Source organism: Centroberyx affinis, unplaced genomic scaffold (assembly GCF_046629955.1).
Source record: "Centroberyx affinis isolate AG114_WGS23_722 - 3 ecotype Tasmania unplaced genomic scaffold, CSIRO-AGI_Caff_v1 ptg003527l_1, whole genome shotgun sequence".
Lineage (NCBI taxonomy): Eukaryota > Metazoa > Chordata > Actinopteri > Beryciformes > Berycidae > Centroberyx > Centroberyx affinis.
Genome location: NW_027281471.1, coordinates 108,156 through 130,031, shown reverse-complemented (window position 1 = coordinate 130,031; position 21,876 = coordinate 108,156). Strand labels below are relative to the sequence as shown.

The 21,876-nt window shown below is 41.6% G+C and overlaps 4 protein-coding genes across 5 annotated transcripts; 3 read left to right on the top strand and 1 right to left on the bottom strand.

Moving 5' to 3' along the window:
- The first annotated feature begins 2,863 nt into the window (after nucleotides 1-2,863).
- Nucleotides 2,864-3,254, top strand: LOC139661428 (histone H4). Its single transcript, XM_071539853.1, has one exon. The coding sequence runs from the start codon at nucleotides 2,882-2,884 to the stop codon at nucleotides 3,191-3,193; it is 312 nt and encodes a 103-aa protein (XP_071395954.1). The 5' UTR covers nucleotides 2,864-2,881; the 3' UTR covers nucleotides 3,194-3,254.
- Nucleotides 3,255-4,912: 1,658 nt separating this feature from the next.
- Nucleotides 4,913-5,293, top strand: LOC139661414 (histone H2B 1/2). The gene has a single exon (XM_071539838.1). The coding sequence runs from the start codon at nucleotides 4,919-4,921 to the stop codon at nucleotides 5,291-5,293; it is 375 nt and encodes a 124-aa protein (XP_071395939.1). The 5' UTR covers nucleotides 4,913-4,918.
- A 1,861-nt stretch (nucleotides 5,294-7,154) lies between these two features.
- Nucleotides 7,155-7,760, top strand: LOC139661411 (histone H1-like). Its single transcript, XM_071539834.1, has one exon. The coding sequence runs from the start codon at nucleotides 7,155-7,157 to the stop codon at nucleotides 7,758-7,760; it is 606 nt and encodes a 201-aa protein (XP_071395935.1).
- A 1,639-nt stretch (nucleotides 7,761-9,399) lies between these two features.
- On the bottom strand, nucleotides 9,400-20,472 carry LOC139661419 (NLR family CARD domain-containing protein 3-like). 2 transcript variants are annotated; one of them, XM_071539843.1, is made up of 13 exons: nucleotides 20,360-20,472; nucleotides 19,629-19,731; nucleotides 19,296-19,409; nucleotides 19,082-19,192; nucleotides 18,863-18,976; nucleotides 17,229-17,307; nucleotides 15,515-15,740; nucleotides 13,024-14,827; nucleotides 12,738-12,911; nucleotides 12,329-12,502; nucleotides 11,754-11,927; nucleotides 11,487-11,533; nucleotides 9,400-10,912 (listed from the first exon to the last, which is right to left on the bottom strand). In XM_071539843.1, the coding sequence occupies exons 2-13, from the start codon at nucleotides 19,715-19,717 to the stop codon at nucleotides 10,347-10,349; spliced, it is 3,672 nt and encodes a 1,223-aa protein (XP_071395944.1). In that variant the 5' UTR covers nucleotides 19,718-19,731; nucleotides 20,360-20,472; the 3' UTR covers nucleotides 9,400-10,346. The 2 variants fall into 2 exon arrangements, with proteins under 2 accessions (XP_071395944.1, XP_071395945.1); XM_071539844.1 differs by lacking the exon at nucleotides 12,738-12,911 and having other exon boundaries at nucleotides 9,401-10,912.
- Between the last annotated feature and the right edge of the window lie 1,404 nt (nucleotides 20,473-21,876).

The window sequence follows — 21,876 nt, the reverse complement described above, 5'->3', positions numbered from 1 at the left end:
CAGATCCACCACTATTATACACAACGTATGTTGGTAAGAATCTATTTTAACAGACAGAGTTGTTTTTTGTTGAATTGGTAACATACAGAAAATCTACCAACTTTTAAAAGATGCTGTTGCAAAAATTATACTACGGGCTTTAGATAATACTGCATCTGCTAACCTAGAAGAGGCGTTTAGGAGTGGGGACAGAGACAGGTTTAAAGAGTCAAAGTACAGGTTTAGCAAGGCGGTGAGAGAAGCTAAACGACTGTACTCTGAGAAACTCCAACACCAGTTCTCAGCCAATGACTCTTTGAAAGACAATGGGACAGTCCTGACACCTCTCCACAGCTGCCCACCTCAGAGCCCCCCTCCCCCCCTAACAGGCTTTTCAAGAGACAGAACCCCCGCAAAGCAGCCGGGCCAGACTCTGTCTCTCCATCCACCCTGGAGCACTGTGCCGATCAGCTGTCTCCAGTGTTCACAGACATTTTCAAACACCTCACTGGAGACATGCCACGTTCCAGCCTGCTTCAAGACCTCCACCATCATCCCCGTGCCCAAAAAGCCAAGGACAACAGGACTTAACGACTACAGACCCGTCGCCCTGACCTCTGTGGTGATGAAGTCATTTGAGCGCCTTGTGCTGTCACACCTCAAAAACATCACCGACCCACTCCTGGACCCCCTGCAGTTCGCCTACAGAGCCGAACAGGTCTGTAGACGATGCAGTAAAAATGGCCCTCCACTGCACTTCTACTCCTCCATCACTGAGTCCATCCTCACCTCCTCCATCACCATCTGGTACGCTGCCGCCACTGCCAAGGACGAGGGCAGACTGCAGCGTATCATTCGCTCCGCTGAGAAGGTGATCGGCTGCAATCTGCCTTCTCTCCGGGACCTGTACGCCTCCAGGACCCTGAGGCGAGCAGGAAAGACTGTGGCCGACCCCTCCCACCCTGGACACAAACTTTTTGAAACGCTCCCTTCTGGCAGGAGGCTGCGGTCCATCAGGACCAAAACCTCACGCCACAAGAACAGTTTCTTCCCGTCTGCAGCTGGCCTCATCAACAAGGCCCGGGACCTCCCACTGTCACGGCCCCCTATCCCCTCCCCTTATAGTCACTACACGCTACATTAACGTACAGTCTCCACATCTGACTCAATGCGTTACAATTAACGCACATCTTTTTGGTCAAGTCTTGATCTCTGTAATATGAAGGAAAACAAAGGGGAAGGAAAAAAGCAGGAGTGAAAGGCCCAGATCAGGGATTTCCTCCTGCTCCTCCTCCCCCATACTCACCCTCAGAACAGAATAGCCAACCCAAACAACATTGCACACACACACACACACACACACACACACACACACACACACACACATACACACACACACACACACACACACACACACACACACACACACAAATGCACTGTTGTTCCTGCAACACCAACATCCCCTACCTCACCATACAATATTTTGCTATTTTTTGTATTTTGCTATATTTTGTTAATATATTGCTTATATTGTAAACTTCTTTGCTTATCGTGTCGCCTTATGTACCTTATGCACCAATCAAGTCACTTTCCTTGTATGTGCAAATGTGGCATAATAAAGAATTCTGATCCTGATTCTGAATTCTAAGCTCCTCAGGCAGGTCAGTCCAAAGTCTAGGTGCCCTGCTGGCAAAATCCCTGGCACCTTTAGTCAAGTTCAAGTTCCGCTTTATTGTCATATCAGCTGCATAAGTCTACATACGTATATCCATCCAACTATACATAGACTGTACACAGTGACGCAAAATATTGTTTTTTCCAGGCTCAGGTGCAGCAGAGATGTAGGAAGTCTTGAGCTTGGACTTTGGATCATCTATGGACACTGTGCTTGAGCGGCTGAAGTTGTGCACCGGCTCATAGGGAGTAAACGGGTCTGTCATATAGCTTGGGACCAGACCCAACCGTGCTTTAGAAGTGATTAGTAGGGCGGGGTTAGGGTTAGGGTTAGGGTTAGGGTTAGGGACCTCACTCAAAATTCTGGTAAGTTTCTCTTTTCCATCCAATCACAAGCTGCCATGTCTTGTAAGAGGCTTGCTAATGTAGCCTGAAAGGGATATATAGATTTATTTTTTTTAGACTTCACAAGGATTCAATTTTTCCAAGGTTTGAATTAAAATGATTCTCATTGATTAGACTAAAGAATCACTCAGTAGCCTAGGTCTAATTTATGCCAAGTAAAGTAGAGTTAAGGTAGAGAGAAAGGTAGAGACAGGTGAGCAAAGAAAAGCAGACAGCTTTTTTTTTTAACTAGCACTTGGTAAAATATTGTGTATTTTGGGCATGGGATTTTAACCACCTTGATAATGGCAACATTTCCGAGATGTTGGTTGAAATTAGTATTAAATCTTTCTCTATGAGCTGTTTTTATAGCTATACTATCACTAACATCACCTCACTAGGACACCAGTGTGCTTTTATCTTTCTTTCTTTCTTTCAAACAAACAAACAAATAAACAAACAAATACATAAATAAATAAATACATAATTAAAAAAGGTGAGAAAACACATAAATCCATAGATCCACACAGTGGTCACACTAAATGTAAAGGGAATGAGGAGCCAAGACTGTGTAGGGCTGCTGCACTGCAATGATAATCAACAGTGTTTTAATCTACATCAAATATTTTTTTGGACAACACATTAAAATTATCAACAGTTGCTCTGTCATAGATAGATAGAAATCCGTTAGAAACAATGTGGGGGAAGGACTGCAGTTTGGCACCGCCCTAGCTAAGCACGCTCTTTCCTTCCTCTTTTACGTCCGCAAGGAAGGTTTATATAGTGAATGTTGCTGAGCTTCTACATCAGTTTGTTCTACTTTTGAACTAAACGAATCAGCACCATGAGCGGAAGAGGCAAAGGCGGAAAGGGACTCGGTAAAGGAGGCGCCAAGAGGCACCGTAAAGTCCTCCGTGATAACATCCAGGGAATCACCAAGCCCGCGATCCGCCGTCTGGCTCGCCGCGGCGGGGTGAAGCGCATCTCCGGTCTGATCTACGAGGAGACCCGCGGTGTGTTGAAGGTGTTCCTGGAGAACGTCATCCGTGATGCCGTCACCTACACCGAGCACGCCAAGAGGAAGACCGTCACCGCCATGGATGTGGTCTATGCTCTGAAGAGGCAGGGCCGCACTCTGTACGGCTTCGGAGGTTAACGCCATTTACCGACCAACAAAACCACACAAAGGCTCTTTTAAGAGCCGCCCACACTATCAAAGGAAAGAGTTTAGTTCTTCTGGTTACAGTACATCTACATTTTAATGTAGTTTGCCTTCAAAATTACATTTCGTGTTTCTTCAAAGTTTTCATTAAACAAGGCACGTTTCCTTTGAAACATGATTATGCATAAAAAATAACGCCTGCATTGATGTAAAGATACAGGAAATAAGTAGGCCTATTTACATTTTCTGTTATCGTACATTTCAGCTAGTAAATGCGTTATCTCGTGGAAATACACAAGTCTTTGTGTTGAGATTAATTTATAAAAAAATCCTCTTAAAGTTAGAGCTTCATTTTTATAACAAGGTATCTGCATTCTAAACTAATATATCGGGTGTTCTTTGAGATAATAGGATTTTAATTCATTTCTAAACTTAATACTGTATTCATAAAAAAAAAAATGTAAGGTAAGGATTCAAGTTGGTTTGTGTAGCAACTGCAATTCTTCTCAACATCCTTGAATTTTGAAGCTAGTTGGTAAAATATTATGTAGTAGGCCTATCTTTAGGTGAATCTTGTCGTGTTTGGAGGCAGAACCTGTAAGGCAACATCCAACAGACTTTGTTTGCCCGTAACACTCACTACACAGTGGTCTGTGTCACATCATTGTCTGTTTTGTAATGCTATGGGAGAAATAAACAAAACAAATGATTTATAATAATGATTTGAGTCGTTTCTCCATGTCGTTACACGTGAACAGCCGTCAGTCAGTAAACTTGCTCTCCCACCCGTGTACCTGCTTCCACACACGCACAGACGCCTCTCTTGGGGAGAGAGAGAGACTGAAAGTGATTCACATAAGAAAGAGAAGCTTTTCTCCAGCTCACATCATTTACAATTGCAAACAAACAAGATGGTTATCGATTTGAAACCTTTGCTGCCTATGGCGAGTTTGCTCCTGGATCTATGTAAGGTTTGTTAAAAATGAGGCATTTATATTTCTGTGCGCACACATAAGTAAAATAGTCATTGACTGGCGCTTCAATACAGCTTGTAAAGAAATTGTACTTTCAAGTGAGCCTCGTTAATGGAATAAATTCATATTATATGAACTGTTGTATCTTTGAAGTTGGTATGAATGGATGGGGGTTGGGGGAGTGGAGCCCGCGCGCGGTTGCCAGTTACAGACAGTCTTTGTGTGGAGTTGAATGATTAGAGACATAGAAATAAAATAGATAGACTGGTACATTCCTCGTGCGTCATGGTAATCTCTGGCACAAGACAACTCTTAACAGCCTTTGATCTTTCATCATGCTGTAATGAAAATGTCCAGTGTTTCATTTCTGTACAATGTGCGAAATTCAGATTGAATATTGAATGTTGAATTGGGATGTTTGTCAAAGTGATGCCTTCACTATGGCAAAACAAACACCTTCTGAATTTAATGCAACAGTGCTGCGTTTAAGACGTGTTTACGTCGCAGTGTTTAGTAGCTACCAACCAAACAACAGTACATTCACATTAATTTGAATGAGAATATCTCTTCTATCCATTGCAGTTCTGTGGGAGAATTTCTCGTGCAGCCACTTCACAGTCACGTGACAAAACTCAACCAATCGCAGGCGGGGAACCGCACAGTGCTATTTGCATCAGCTGCATATAAACAGAGTCGTTTTGTCTAGTTAACTTCATTTGTTGCTGTAAAGTACCGAGAGTTAATCATGCCTGAACCAGCGAAGTCAGCGCCCAAGAAAGGCTCCAAGAAAGCCGTGACCAAGACCGCCGGCAAGGGAGGCAAGAAGCGCAGAAAGACCAGGAAGGAGAGCTACGCCATCTACGTGTACAAGGTGCTGAAGCAGGTCCATCCCGACACCGGCATCTCCTCCAAGGCCATGGGCATCATGAACTCCTTCGTCAACGACATCTTCGAGCGCATCGCCGGTGAGGCGTCTCGCCTGGCTCACTACAACAAGCGCTCCACCATCACTTCCAGGGAGATACAGACCGCCGTGCGGCTCCTGCTTCCCGGTGAGCTGGCCAAGCACGCCGTGTCCGAGGGCACCAAGGCCGTCACCAAGTACACCAGCTCCAAGTAATCAGCTCGGCCTGCTGTCAACATCGACCCAACGGCTCTTTTAAGAGCCACACACTTCCTCTGGAAGAGCAAAGTCTTAAATCATTTAATGCTTATTTGATCTTTAAAATTATACTGTTTACAACAACTTAATATACTAGAAACAAACTCCCCAACGCCATTTACACTTACAACCTGGTAGGAGTAATTGACAAATCACACGGTAAAGCGATGAATCTCTGTCTGCGTGTCCGTATCTCGTATCATATCTCATATTGCTGGTGACCCAAGAAGTGCAGTGTCGGATTTGGTGCAATTTGGACACGTTCAATATTAATAAACTTTGAATAAACAAGCGAACAGCGCTCTGTACACCAGCGGCGCGAACGGGCACTGCACTAGTTAACATGAATGAGCCTAACTTGATCTACTAGTTTCCAGCTGGCCGTTCAGTTCAGTCACACTGCTTGCACACAAACCGTAACAGTGACCTGTCCATGTCTTGAATGGTCAGTTGCCCTGTATTTGAGGACTTACTTTGATAGCTACGTATTTAATGTCAGCTCCATTGCCACCAAGGTAAATTAATGTAATTCTGCTTTTAAAAGATGATCTAAAAATCAAATTTTACATTTTTTTTTAGAGTTGTTATAATATCCACCTAACTTCAGGCCAGTCTACTGTATCAGTATCAGTCATCATTCATGAGAGAAAGATGCAGTCACAATAAAAGCTGTCCTGAGGCAGGATCAGTCATCCAGATGTTGCTGGAAAGATGTTGTTGGTCCTCATTTCACTAGAATCACTGTGACACCCTGATTACTCCAGTCATTGTTAGGATTTTTAATATATTTTATCTCCTTATTTTCAACATTAGCCAAATAAAAAAGGTGATATTGAATAATAAAACATGGCACTCACCAATGGTCAAAGATTATTTAATTATCATGTATGATGTATGATTTGACATTGTTGAAAAAAAATCAAAGAAAAGTATAGACCTACTCAATAATATACCATGGTGAGATCAATATATTATATGCTAATATACATAATGTATAATATATATGTTTAAATAATATATATATAATATAATATATCATTTATATATTTATAATTGTTTGTGTCCAGAAGAAAATGAGTTTGGGATCAATGACTCACTAGCTTGCATGACTGTGTTCAATAACAGTAGAACCTCCAAAATGGCAGAAAGAAATGTTAATTATAGCCTATGTACTTCTGTTTTCACATATCAAAAACACTTATGAATCATAAATGAAGTCCTCAACAGAACAAAATAAATGTTGATAGCCACAGTGTCCGTCTCTCATAAGGAGTCTAGGTAACTCACGCCACAGGCCACCGCCATCATGAGTGTGTTTGCTGATACCAAAATAGCTTCAGTTTAATGGAAAACGATTTCCAAGAGATGATTATTTTTACTCTTAATCTCTGGATAAACATGTCGGCCAGCTGTAAACGGGTTTTGGTGGGTATCTAATGCACTTTAAAACATTTTAGGAGAGAAATGTCACTGAGCAGCGCTTCCCACGACGGTGCATAGGTGAGGTTTGGAGCCTCCCCGAACAAAATGCAGAAACCTTCAGCGCTCCACATGACTTCAGTATGAAGAGACACGAGTCTGCTATCGGGTCCATTCGCTGTTAGACTTCAGTATTTCTCCCAGATCTGTATTTTAGACATTTATCGATGAAGAGAAAACACACGCTGCACGGCATTCCGCCTGCACAAAGGACGGTGGGCTGAGTGGAGTCTACACGGTTCTCATAGTGTGTTTAAGTCCCACCCCCTGCTCCGGCTCCGCTACCAGTCTAGTCAGACTCCCGGTTCAGTGTGTATCTGAAGTAACGACAGAGAAGAGAATGGCAGAAGTCGCCCCAGCTCCAGCCGCCGCCCCGGCCAAAGCGGCCAAGAAGAAGGCTCCCAGGCCGAAGAAGGCCGGCCCCAGCGTCGGTGAGCTGATCGTTAAAGCCGTGTCCGCCTCCAAGGAGCGGAGCGGCGTGTCTCTGGCCGCCCTCAAGAAGAGCCTGGCTGCCGGAGGCTACGACGTGGACAAGAACAAGGCCCGCGTCAAGATCGCCGTCAAGAGCCTGGTGACCAAGGGCACTCTGCTCCAGACCAAGGGGACCGGGGCCTCCGGCTCCTTCAAGATCAACAAGAAGGCCGACCCCAAGCCCAAGAAGCCCGCTGCCAAGAAGGCCGCCCCGAAAGCCAAGAAGCCCGCTGCCAAGAAACCCGCCAAGAGCCCCAAGAAGAAGGCGGCAGCCAAGAAGCCCGCAGCCGCCAAGAAATCACCCAAGAAACTCAAGAAGCCCGCAGCGGCCAAGAAGCCAGCCAAGAGCCCCAAGAAGGCCACCAAGAGTCCCAAGAAGGTGGCCAAAAAGCCCGCTGCTGCCAAGAAAGCACCAGCGAAGAAGGCTGCCAAGCCCAAGGTGGCCAAGAAGAAGGCAGCACCCAAGAAGAAGTAAACATACAAACAATACTTCATCCACAAAAGGCTCTTCTAAGAGCCACCCACAAGTTCAATCAAAGAGCTCCTGATTAATGCACAAGTGCGAAATAGAACAATACATGTACAAGTTTATTACTTCAAGTATTAATTAGCCTACTCAGTATTAACTCAGCTGTAGGCCAACAAGCTGCATTTTATCTAGCCTAGATGAGGTGAAATGACTCTGCTTCGATATTCATACAATCCATTCTTTGACCCCATTTGTCCACAGTTCTGTTTCTGTAATCAGGTTACTTGCTAAAACACATAATATTAATTTAGTAACTCATTCACTACACCCCTTATTCGATCAGATTGTAATTTAATAATCATAGTCGAGTATCAGATTAGTATTTGCATATAGACTTTGATCATACATTTATTAGGCTACATAGGTTATTGTAGGCTAATTATTACAAAAATAACGATAAATACGAAAGCAATTTCTTTAAAGAAATATTATTTAAATACAAGAAATAAAGTATGTACATATATTTAATGTACTGCTTTAGTGATACTGCAGTATCACTATACTGCAGTGAGGGGAAAAATAGCCAGAAAGTTGAGAAATATAGGCTATATGAAATTCGATTGCACTTTTAGAAGAGGTTTACATGTTGTAGGCTCCATAATCTGTACATATATAGATTTAATCTATAGATGAAATATTAAAAAAAAAAAAAAATGTTTCATTGTTTCATTTGCCCCGTTTCACGTATAGGCGTGGCTAACTTCGTTAACTGGATAAGTTTGTTGACAATTTGGCATAGCCTAAGCCCAGAAATTTCCGTTTCATGAAGCGAGTTAACAATTTAGCCAGAGTTGTTACCGGGGCAACGGAGCCTTACGTCCAAACCTTAGAAATAAAGAACCCTCCTATCCCTCCGCTGTCCAGATGCACACTTGCACTTTAACTGTTTCATCACTGATCTATATGTAGCCTACTTAACATTGCACATTGCTCTCTATTTATTTTTTTTAACATTTTTTTAATTTATTTTATTTATTTTTTTATTCTTATTCGCCTTTATGTTGACACCTGCACCAAGATAAATTCCTTGTACATTGTACTTGGCGAATAAAAGTTTCTGATTCTGAGTCTGTGTGTTTGTCTCTTCCTTCTACCCTTTCACCTATATCTAGCCTACATGTTTTAGAGTGACACGTAGGCTACATGCAGGTAGCCTATGCGTAGCCTTTTTTTCACCTGCAAATCACCAAAACAATGTTAACTGGGGCTGACAGACAGACAAGGCTGTTCTAACACACTCTTCACACCAGGCAATTATATTTCGACTTTTTTCTTGAAATATGATTTACTCTTGAAATGTTACAACTGTTTTTTCTCGTAATATTGACATTATTCTTGCAATATTTCAACTTTTTTTCTCAAAATATTAGGCCTGCAAGTTTTTTTTTTCTTTTTTTCATAATGTGACTTTTTCCTCATAATATTACAACATTCTATTTTATTTTATTTTAATTACATTTAAATTTTATTTAAATTACAACTTCATTTTGGTAATTTTATGACTTTTTTCCTCAAAATCTTAGAATTATTTTTTTCTTACAGTAAAAACCTAAAATGCTCTCATAGAAAATATATATTTGTCTTTGGTAGAACATTAACACTGTTTAGCTCACAAATCTATACAGGATCACATGAATGATCAATCACCAATTTTGGACACTTTCAGTTTGAAAACCTTTTCTAAATATCTGACTCTTGACCTCTAGAAACAAGGCAAAGAAGAGTTCAAGTTTATTTGGACAGCCCTTCATCACAAAGCATGCCTCAAAGGACTTTACAGAGATCAAGCCTACCTAAATGATGCAATAGCTACCATATGCAAACAAAATAAAACATGAGGAAACAAAAAGAAGCACATGATCTAAAATAGCATGTTGAAAAGACATGATAAACCTAATTTTCTAGCCTTTCAACCATTAGACTCTACGTGGAAACATGGAAAACCTCCCAAGAAAACCTTATTAGGAAAAACGACTTGGTTCAATCAACTTAGATAATGAAAATCTACTACTTTTTCCTTGATCGTGATAAATCATTATTCACAACTTATAAAACAACAGAACAGTATATTTAATTTAAGGCAAATTAGGCTATAAAATACATATTAAAGTCAACAAATTTTGTTTAAAACTGCTCGCTTGAAAATAAGATAAAACAATGTTTATTTAACCTACACTTCTGGAAAAAAAAACTGTAGAAAGCAATATTGATGTTTAGCTTACTAGTGAGATTGATTAAATACCAAATAAATACAAAATCAAAAGGCAAGCCATTTCAACCTGTCAATCACATAGAATACACACAATACACTCTACAGTAATTTCTGAATCAGGTTTGTTTATAGTGAAATAAGTAGTAAACTATATGAAAACAGAAACATTAATATTGACATATTATGATATAGGTGTGTGTGTGTGTGTGTGTGTGTGTGTGTGTGTGTGTGTGTGTGTGTGTGAGACACCCCTGTACAGAGTGAACTATCATTTCTGCAGCTGTCTTTGCTCATGAGTGTGACATTGTCATTAGGCAACTCTACTCCTCTATCTGACACAGAGACACCAAGGAACCAGACCACCTAAACCCAAACCCAACCCCAAATGCAACTCTAAACCCAGGGTAGAGGGGTTCAGTGAATGTGGAGTGGAAGGTGTGGATGTGGATCAGTGTGTCAGAGGAGACTCTGTAGAAGGACAGAGAGCCAGCAGACCAGTCCAGATACACTGCTACTCTGTCAGAGTCAGAGGAGGGGGAGATGTGTGTGACTATTGACCTGTTATTGTGACAGGCAGAGTAACGATTATCAGAGCAGGACAGACTCCAGGACATGTCATTCCCTCCAAGTCTGCAGTCATCACCCCCTCCTCTCCTTCTTATTCCTCTGTATGTCACTCCTATACAAACTGCTCCTTTCCTCTCTACCTCCCAGTAACAGCGCCCAGTCAGACCATTACTACACAGCAGCTGTTCCCAGCAGTCAAATCTCTCTGGGTGATCAGGATATGGCTGCTCCTCTCTCACTGCTGCCACTTTTCTGTTGTCCTCAGACAGAGAGAGGTTTATGTTTGCTGTGTTTGGGTCCAGTGTGAGTTCACAGGCATCTGATGGAGAGAAAAAGACACAATACAGCTGAAGCTTTTTTTTAATCAAATGGACCTGTTCTGTTTATTATTTGTTGATTCATTAACATTGACTATTCATTTCTTAACACTTTCATGATAACACATTATGTCAGCATTCATTGTATCTCACAGTATAGGATTTGTGTTACTATGACGTACTAACTTTTATGTGGTTGATGTAGCCTATATTCACAAAATGCCATGCATAATATGAATTGCCTTACATTAATGCTTATAATTATGCCTCATAAGTATAGGAGAGAAACGTCATCATGCTTGTTTTATTTAGTGGAAAGAAGAAGCTGTTGGACGAAGGAGCAGACTAGTTTTTTTTTTTTTGCTGTACCTTATTGTGTTTTATTCTTCCATAATCAAATAAAGAATAAAAACTAAGATCATGGAGTAAATAATGTCTTTGTAGTCACACATCAACTATATGTTTTTTGATGGTTAAAAGCATCTTGGAACATGCAGAATAAACTACAACTACAACATCTCAATAGTTAAATGTGTGCTTATTTGTTTTCAATAATAAAATTAAACACACACTTACATTTCCTCAGACCTGATTTCAACCACCGCACTCCACCATGGTCCAGACTGGGGGTGAGGGATAAACAAAGTCAGACCAGCATATTCTCTCTGGTCATGAAAATATAGGCATTAAATAACCTTCTTTATCAATGATTTTCCAGACAACGTCACGCATATCCGCCATTAAACGATGTGACATATCTTCACAGTCTGACTGAGAAACTGGTTGCCAGCACTGATCCCGCGATAAGACATTGCCCCTACTTGGCAGCAAGCCTCTCCATACCTGAGAGTGTCCAGTCTCCAGTGTGGATCCTCCAGTCCAGCAGAGAGCAGCTTCACTCCTGAGGCTCCTGGATGATTGTAGCTCAGGTCCAGCTCTCTCAGATGGGAGGGGTTGGAGCTCAGAGCTGAGGCCAGAGAAGCACAGCCTTCCTCTGTGACCAGGCAGCCTGACAACCTACACACACACACACACACACACACACACACAAACCAAGGTACATGTTAGACTTTCTCATTAGTAGCCTACTACTCTGACATTAATTGGGATACTACAGTTCAATCGTAGCAGCACTGTAACTGTCACCAATATAACTGAATCCATTTTTGACAGAATCTTGCAAGTCCTCTCTGGTATTTTAGGTCTCAACAACACAGGCAACAAGGAGGGGAAATAATTAAATATAATCAGGGAAAGCAGTTCACAGGGGCTAGAAAGTAGTGGGAAATGTTGGTATCACAACTGGTTTGTAAATCACATGAGCAGCAAAATCCTACACACATCGGGCATTTATATACAGTATCTCTGACATTGAATAGTAGGATTTTAATGGTCATGTGTTGAACAGGAATACTGACCTGAGAGTTTCCAGTCTACAGTGTGGACTCCCCAGTCCAGCAGAGAGCAGCTTCACTCCTGAATCCTGCAGGTCGTTGTTACTCAGGTCCAGCTCTCTCAGACTAGAGGACTGGGAGCTGAGAACTGAGGCCAGAGCTTCACAGCTTCTCTCTGACAGCTTACAGCCACTCAGCCTCAATAGAGATGTACAGATAAGAAAACATTCCTCATATATATAATGTTATTATCTGTGTTGTGTTAGCCACTGTTGTTATGGCTTTGTATATACAGCTGGATGATAAGAAGTCTGATTTCAAACATTTTAAAGATTTCCTTTCCAATGAAATTGAACATTGCTTAAGTAAAATTGCTCTTAAATCCCAATGTTAAACTTACAGGGTCAGGTTTTACATGTTAAGGAATACTGACCTGAGAGTTTCCAGTCTACAGTGTGGACTCTCCAGTCCAGCAGAGAGCAGCTTCACTCCTGAATCCTGCATGTCGTTGTTCCTCAGGTCCAACTCTCTCAGACTAGAGGACTGGGAGCTGAGAACTGAGGCCAGAGCTTCACAGCTTCTCTCTGACAGTTTACAGCCACTTAGCCTGAAGAAGCATTAGTGATAAAGACAAACAGTAACAACAATAAAATCTTTGTTTTTTACTCTCATGAAAAGATCATGTTATGTATTTAATCAAACCGGTTATCTGCACCTACAAAGATTTATTGGAGGCTTTGACCACTGGCAGCAGCCTCAGAAGACCCTTCTCTGAAGCAGAGTATTTCTTCAGGTCAAACATGTCCAGCTCTTCTTCTGATGACAGTAAGATGAAGACCAGAGCCGACCACTGAGCAGGAGAGAGTTCATCTGTGGAGAGACTTCCTGATCTCAGGTACTGTTGGATCTCTTCCACTAGAGAACGGTCATTCAGCTCATTCAGACAGTGGAACAGATTGATGCTTCTCTCTGGACAGGGATTCTCTGTGATCTTTTCCTTGATGTACTGGACTGTTTCCTGATTGGCCTGTGAGCTTCTTCCTGTCTGTGTCAGCAGGTCTCGCAGGAGAGTCTCATTGGTCTGCAGTGAAAGGCCCAGGAGGAAGCGGAGGAACAAGTCCAGGTGTCCATTTGGACTCTGTAAGGCCTTGTCCACAGCACTCTGGTAGAAGTGTTTTACTTTAGATTTGTTTGTTAATAGCCTGGGTGGTGGGGAGGTTACCTGTTTCTCTCTCAGTAGATTGACACCGGTGTTGATGAATGACAGAAAGACAAAAACAGCAGCCAGAAACTCCTGAATGCTCAGATGGACAAAGCAGAACACCATGTCCTGGTACAGCCCACGCTCCTCTTTAAAGATCTGTGTGAACACTCCTGAGTACACTGAGGCTGCTCTGATATCAATGCCACACTCGGACAGGTCGGCTTCATAGAAGATCAGGTTGCCTTTCTCCAGCTGCTCAAAAGCCAGTTTTCCCAGAGATGTAATCATCTTTTTGGTCTCTGTATTCCAGAGTGGATCTGTCCCAGCTCTCCCATGATACTTCACATTCCCTTGTTTGGACTGAACCACCAGGAAGTGGATGTACATCTCAGTCAGGGTCTTGGGCATCTCTCCTCTCTCTTCTGTTCTCAACACATGCTCCAGAACTGTAGCAGTGATCCAACAGAAGACTGGGATGTGGCACATGATGTGGAGGCTTCGTGATGTCTTGATGTGGGAGATGATCCTGCTGGCCAGCTCCTCATCTCTGAATCTCTTCCTGAAGTACTCCTCCTTCTGTGGGTCAGTGAAGCCTCTCACCTCTGTCACCATGTCAACACACTCAGAAGGGATCTGATTGGCTGCTGCAGGTCGTGTGGTTATCCAGAGGCGAGCAGAGGGAAGCAGTTTCCCCTTGATGAGGTTTGTCAGCAGCACATCCACTGAGGTTGACTCTGTAACATCAGTCCAGATCTCATTGTTCTGGAAGTCTAGAGGAAGTCGACACTCATCCAGACCGTCAAAGATGAACACAACCTGGCACTTGTCAAACCTGCAGATTCCTGCTTCTTTGGTCTCAATAAAGAAGTGATGAAGAAGTTCCACCAAGCTGTACTTTTTCCCTTTCAGCGTATTCAGCTCACGGAAAGAGAATGGAAATGTGAACTGAATATTGTGGTTGGCTTTGTCTTCAGCCCAGTCCAAAGTGAACTTCTGTGTTAAGACTGTTTTCCCAATGCCAGCCACTCCCTTTGTCATCAATGTTCTGATTGGTTCATCTCTTCCAGGTAAGGGTTTAAAGATGTCTTCACATTTGATTGGAGTTTCTGGTCTTGCTGGTTTCCTGGATGCTGTTTCAATCTGTCTGACCTCATGTTCATCATTGACCTCTCCACTCCCTCCCTCTGTGATGTAGAGCTCTGTGTACATCTGATTCAGAAGTGTTGTGTTTCCTGCTTTAGCAATCCCCTCAAACAAACACTGAAACTTCTCCTTCAGATTAGATTTGAGTTCACGTTGGCACACTGCAGCAAGAGTTTCTGAATGAACAAATAACATAAATAAATGGATGTTATAGTAAATGTGAGAAATGTATGGAAGCCCATTCCCGCCACTCAATAAAATAAAATACGACTGAATTGTGAGGGTTTTTTTTGTGACTTTATTTATCAGAATTCTAACTTTATATCTGAGAATTCTGACTTTTTTCTCCCATTTCTGACTTTATATCTCACATTTCTGACTTCATGGAGGGAAAAAAAAGTCAGAATTCTCAGATATAAAGTCAAAATTGTGAGAAAAAAAGACATAATTCAGAGATTTAAAGTTAGAAGTGGGAGAAATAATGTCAGAATTCTGAGAAAAAAAAGTTCCTAAAGAGATCCTAGTCACACATCCTAGTCAATGTGTTCAGTTCACAACTCCATGACATCTATTTTTCTCATTACTGGTGGGTGGAAAAACAGGTCCTGACTGTGTGTGCAGCAGAATGTGAACTCAGCTTTTGGTGTGTTGCTGTTAATGAAAACCACTGTATTCAGCATTTTACACCAACATTAACAAACCAATAATTTAACCAGATATTCCATGGCGATTGGCTCATTACCTTCCAATCTGGAATGGAAGAGATCTTGTCTGTATTAATAGCAGAGGTTCGAAATGCAATCCTCCCCGTTTTACCACTATTTCCCCTTTCCACCATGTTAAACATGTTCAAAGCCTCTTACTGCTCTGCAGAGTGTCAGCCAGCTCCTCCTGCTTCATTCTCCTCAAGAAATGCAGTGTGATCTTCAGAAAAGCCTCCCTGCTGCTTCTCTGTTCTTCCTCATCACCGTTCACCACCTCATCATCCTCCCTCTGCCTCTCCGAGCATTCTGGGTAATCTGGACTCAGAACCGTCTGAAACCTTTTCAGCTCGTTCTTCACAAATGTGACAATGTTCTCCTCAAGAAGCTGGAGCAGAATAATGTATGAATTAAACTTTCATTCTAAAATAACATCAAATTAATCTTGTAGAAACTGAAAGCCTATGGGTTTAAAGCTGGGCTCTTCAACTGGCGGCCCATGGGCCGGATACGGCCCGCAATTGTTTTTTACTGGCCGTTTGATTAATTCCCATGAACTCAGAGAAAAACTTTTCATGCATTATATTTCATCTGTATGCACTATTGGACTTTTCCTGCAAATGCCCATTCGTCCCGCCCTACAGCCAATAGGAGTAGCTATTGACTAAACGTCGATAGTGAGCAGGGTCAGAAAAAAACAACCTGCCTGCTGTCTCCTGCTGCACAGCGGGCTAGCTCGCTAGCAACACAATCATCAACAAAATGTTGTTTTCTACATTAAAAAAGAGGAACGTCGACACAGATATTCGGCAGTTTAACAGTGAGTGGACTGACAAGTAGTTGTTTGTGCCAGTTGATATGAAGCCTGTGTGCTTACTGTACAGTGAAATTGGTTTGTGATTAAGGAATACAACTTCGGGCTCGGTTCACATGGTATTGGTGCATTCCATTGGAAGTCGGAGGTCAGTAGTTCCGACTGTGAACTACCGACCTCCGACTTCCAATGGAATGCTCCGATCTAAATGCGCTCCAGTGCGTCTTCTCAGGAAAACAGCCTTTACCCATTAACGTTAATGGCAGCTATCTGACAGCTCTAGTTACGTTAGCAGGTGAGTTCATACAGCAAATACCTCTATCTACTAAGGAAGCACAAGTCACTGAATTACGTTACAAAGGGAAACTACAAAGTTGTTATAACAGGTTTTCATAACACAAAAACGGCATATCAAGTAAAAGCAGCCTACAGATTGATGCTGTGACATCAGCTGTGTTTATGTCGGACAACGCGGGCGGAAATAATTTTGTCCGAGTTTCCGACTGGGAATTCCAACTTGAACGACCGTTCTGTTGCACTTTTCTGTGTTGGAAGTCGTTTTACTCCAAGTTCCGAGTACAATGGAATGCAGCATTAACCCTAACCCTAAAAACGGTACGTCGGAAGTCAGAAAGTAATGGGAGTAGAGCAAACGCATTGTTGATTTTGTTATTTTCATAGGATTTGTTGACGGTAAGCAATGCATTAAAAAACACCAGCCTTATCCTTTAAAGATAGGCCTACTATACTGCATAATACAGTATTTTGCACTCCACTTTGGAATTATACTTTGTTTAAAAATAATGTGAACTAGATGAGAAGACCAAATTGCACTTGTGAATTGCACTTGTGGACATACATGAGCAGCTATACTTAAAAAAAATGAAAAATCGAAAATCTATGGCCCCTCAACTGGTAACATTTGAATTATCTGGCCCCAATTCCAAACTAGTGGAATACCCCTGGTCTAAAGAGTGCAGCATGGAGACAATTATGACCATAATGGTTGTTTTTCATTTCATTTATAGCTGAAGGAGCAGGTGTTGTTGTACATTTACACACCATAAATATGGAGTTCAGGTCTGTTTGATGTTCCTGGGCAGACTGACCACTGGGGACCTCTGACCTCTGCTGGTGGATTCTGTCGAGAAAACACACACACACACACACACACACACACACACACACACACACACAAACACAGATAGTTATGTGACTGTTTTGTCATGATTGTGGAGGACATTGTGGAGGACTACAAGTACCTGGGAGTGTACATTGACAATAAACTGAACTGGGCTAAGAACACGGAAGCTCTCTACAAGAAGGGCCAGAGCCGTCTCTACTTTCTGAGGAGGCTGAGGTCCTTCAACATCTGCCGGACAATGCTGAGGATGTTTTATGAGTCTGTGGTGGCCAGTGCTCTCCTGTTTGCTGTGGTGTGCTGGGGCAGCAGGTTGAGGGCAGCAGACGCCAACAGACTCAACAAACTGATCCGCAAGGCCAGTGACGTTGTGGGGGTGGAGCTGGACTCTCTGGTGGCAGTGTCACAGAGGAGGATGCTGTCCAAGTTACATGGCATCTTGGACAATGTCTCCCACCCGCTCCATGACTTGCTGGTCAAGCACAGGAGCACATTCAGTGCAAGACTCATTCCACCGAGATGCACCACAGAGCGCCACAGGAAGTCATTCCTGCCTGTGGCCATCAAACTTTTCAACTCCTCCCTCAGAGTGTCAGACACTCTGAGTCAGTAGACTAGCTCTTGAACCTATTTCACCCTGTCAGCAGTTATAACCCATAACTTATAACTTATATCTAACTGTGCAATGCCAATTTTTTTGTGCAATAATTCAACTGCAATAATTCAACTGTGCAATACTTATTACTTATTAATTATTTAATTATTTACACTGGTGTATGTATATATTGGGAGTATGATGCATATTGTACAGAATTCTTATTTCTCTTATTTCTATATTATTATTATTATTATTTTTATTCTCATTGTTATATATTGTAGTATAATGCACATATTTTACATATTTCTTACTCTTGTATTTCTATTTTTCTTATAATTTCTTATAATTTCTCTACGCTTGTATATATTCACTTCTACAATGTGAGCAGCTGCAATGTAACCCAATTTCCCCTCGGGGATCAATAAAGTATTTCTGATTCTGATTCTGATTCTGATTCTGATCCTGGTAGAAACACAAGTTAAACTCAAGGTAAATGCTGCTCTGTGTTTTTGGATGTGATGTTTTGAGAATTGAAACTCAATCACCAGAGAATGAAGGGACAGACCAATTATAGATCTCATCACTTCTTACCTGTGCTAAGTATAGTCTAATAACAACCAATTAGTCAGGTTTAAAAACATATTTATGTTTTATTTAAAGCTTTCTAAAAATGTACAAACACACAAGTAGCAGCACACATGAAACCCATTCACCATCACCCTCAACCGAACAAGATTACATCATAGGTTAAGGACAATATGTCACTCTCCATGCCTGAAATACATCATGAGGGGAGACAAACAAAGAGCTAAGACAAACAAATATAAAAGAAACAGTAAAGGAAATGGAGAAACATACACACATTGGATACATACATACGTACATAAAGAACAAGCAGGTCAAGAGGCCTGCCTGTTCATTTAAGTGAGGAAAGGGCCCCAAATTATAAATTCTTGCCTTTTCTCAGCAGAGTAGTGTCCATCTTTGAAATCAACAGCTTCCACCATAGACCAGTCACTCTTCATGGACACACATCTGGGTACAGGTGAGTCTGGTTTCTCCTGCTGGATCCTGTTAGAAACATTTTATGAATACAGTGAATGTATCTGCGTTCTTCTGAAAAAGACAATGTTGCTTTCTTATTAATGCTGACATACTAAGATAATAATGCCATACTTATTTTCAGAGGGATGTTTATCTTTAAATTTAATAGGAGGATCCATAGACTCATCACTCTTCATGGACACACAGCTGGGTACAGGGGAGTCTGGTCTCTCCTGCTCGATCCTGCTCAAAATATTTTATGAATACAGTGAACATCTGTGTCCTTGTGAAGAAGACATTTTTAGCCTCTTATTAATGCCGACATACTAAGATAATAATGCCATACTTATTTTCAGGGGGATGTTTATCTTTAAATTTAATAGGAGGATCCATAGACTCATCACTCTTCATGGACACACAGCTGGGTACAGGGGAGTCTGGTCTCTCCTGCTCGACTGGGCTTCAACACAACAGAAAAAAAACAAACTTACTCCCGCACACACAGTTATGAACTCTGCTTTATTCTGTCTCTGTCGACGTGTCAGTCCTCTGACCTTTATCAAGACATTCAAACACAACAGAGACAGAGCTTTTACTCTGAATAATGATGCTGTAATTATTTCACTGCTGAGCTCTGACATGGAGAACAGTCATGGACAGTTAGAGATCCTCATCTTACCTCTCAGCTTTGGTCTGGCTGTCATGTTCCCCAGACAGAGTGGTTTTAGAGGGAGGGAGCCCCTCCTCTCTCTCCTCAGAGAGACTCATAGTAGAGCGAACACCTTTACACAAACACACTGGAATGAGTCATTACAGGATATATTATTTCAAGGGCTGTGATCATTCCTGTCAGAAACATGTCACACATACAGAGTGTACATAATACTCCATACTACCATCTGCCCTTTACATCAAATACATTGACCAAGTTCATCTAGAAAGGATTTTTAAGCCTCTGAGACATGGACACTGCAAAAGTGGGTTGAGTGAATGGTAGCATATTTTAGTAGTGATGTGGTAGTGTTTTGCTCACTTGGTGTATTAACAGTGGGAAACAATACACTTCAGTCAAGCTCATCCAAGCTGTCAGACTAGTTCTGAGACTTCCTGCATATTTCACCAATGACATGAGTTGAGTGGGGCTAATTCTGGTTACGACTAAAAATAACACAGGCAAAACATCCTTGACAGTGTTAATTTTGTCCTCAGTGTCACACATTAATGTTGAAAATTATGGCACAATGAATTCTAATGAATATTCAGATCTGCAAACACTGAAAGCACATTTTGAAAGACTTTACCACCATCGTCCCATCCTAGTCTATTATGCTATTATGTCATCAATTTATGCAACACAATGTAGGATCCTATTCATCAAACATTTGCAATGATCCCTAGTAGGGTCTTTACCTGGTGGACTCACATCCAGATCAAACTGAAGACACTTTCTACCGTCGTCTGTAGAGGAATCATTGAGAGAAAAGACGCTGCTTATTCTCCTTTGTCAGTCGTGGGTGTCTGTGTAAAGCTGAACTGAGGTTGCTTTCACATCCTCATAACTTCAGTATGAAAGTCTAGAAACATCGGTGTGGCATCAAACCGGTCTAACCTGTCGCCAGAAACTAAAACCTTGGCAGAAAAATCACAGATCAGGTGATGTAGTTCTATTATGAGTCCACCACATTAACCAAAAGTTTTTCATAGAGAGTAATGAAAGGAAAAGAGAGTGACCTTTTGTAAATTAACTTTAAGGTGATCTCTGTAGTAGATTGTGAAGCAAGTGAAGCAAGAGTGTATAAATCCTGCTTTCACTGACTTTTATCAATCATGTAAATGACAAGTAGTGTGTGTCTGAATGAAACTACAATTACAGGGGTGGTGAAGGGGATGCTGCTGATTTTTAACAATACATGTTTCCTGAAACTGCTTTGTCTATGAGAGTACAATAATACAGCAGTTTCTCCTACAGACATCTATATACCACATTTACCATACTCCTCCTGTATCGGCAGGGAAATTAATTTTTGAACATACTGCTCCTTTACTTTAAGAGCAGAAACAGAAAGCAGAGCAACACTATAGAAGTACAGAAAGCCAGCCAACCCCAAGTACAGTCCACAAGAGGGCGCCATCACTCCACACAGAAACCTCATCCTAACAGAATACCATTATCCCAAATGTGACTTTGACAAGGTTATGAACTCCAGTCCACAAAACTGTGCATGTTAACACTCTTACTGTCACCTCTCTACTGGCCTAAAGGGAGTCTTTTCAGTCTGAAATTAATTGTTTGAGCTTTTGATCCAAGCAGGGTCAGTCAGTGACTGCTGTGTTTTACATGTAGGGTATTTTAAAGTTGTAAAAGCTTCATAAAATCAACATTTATTTTGAAATTGTTTTAAGTTATTGAAATTATTTTTGAAATTGTTGAAATTGACTTTACATAGAACAAGCCTACACAGATCTAATCAGGGTTCCCACACTCATTTGGGCATCAAATTCAAGGACTTTTAAATGACTTTGAAAGTCTTGTTTGGCAAAATTCAAAAATGGCATATTTTTGTGGTAAGACATGACATTGTCCAAATTAGACATCATAGAGACCTGGTGAAATCTTAGTGAAATTAAATCCTTCATGTTAATACTGGTGAGGAGGAAGCCGAGGAGGCGCCAACCCAGCAAGACTGTTACTGCTGATGGCATCAGTCCCAGGGAGCTCAAAACATCCAATCAGCTGTGAGGCTCCTCCAGCTTCTCTTCAGCCTCTCACTGAGCCTGCAGAGGGCGCCACCACTCAGCCCAGAGGAAGTCACACAACCATAGTAGGGGGGTCCGTGGGCCATCTCATCTGTCTCTTTACTGTAAAAAAAGATCCAATCCAATCGTAATCCAGTGAGTTATATTTAATCAAAAGTTATATTTCACTA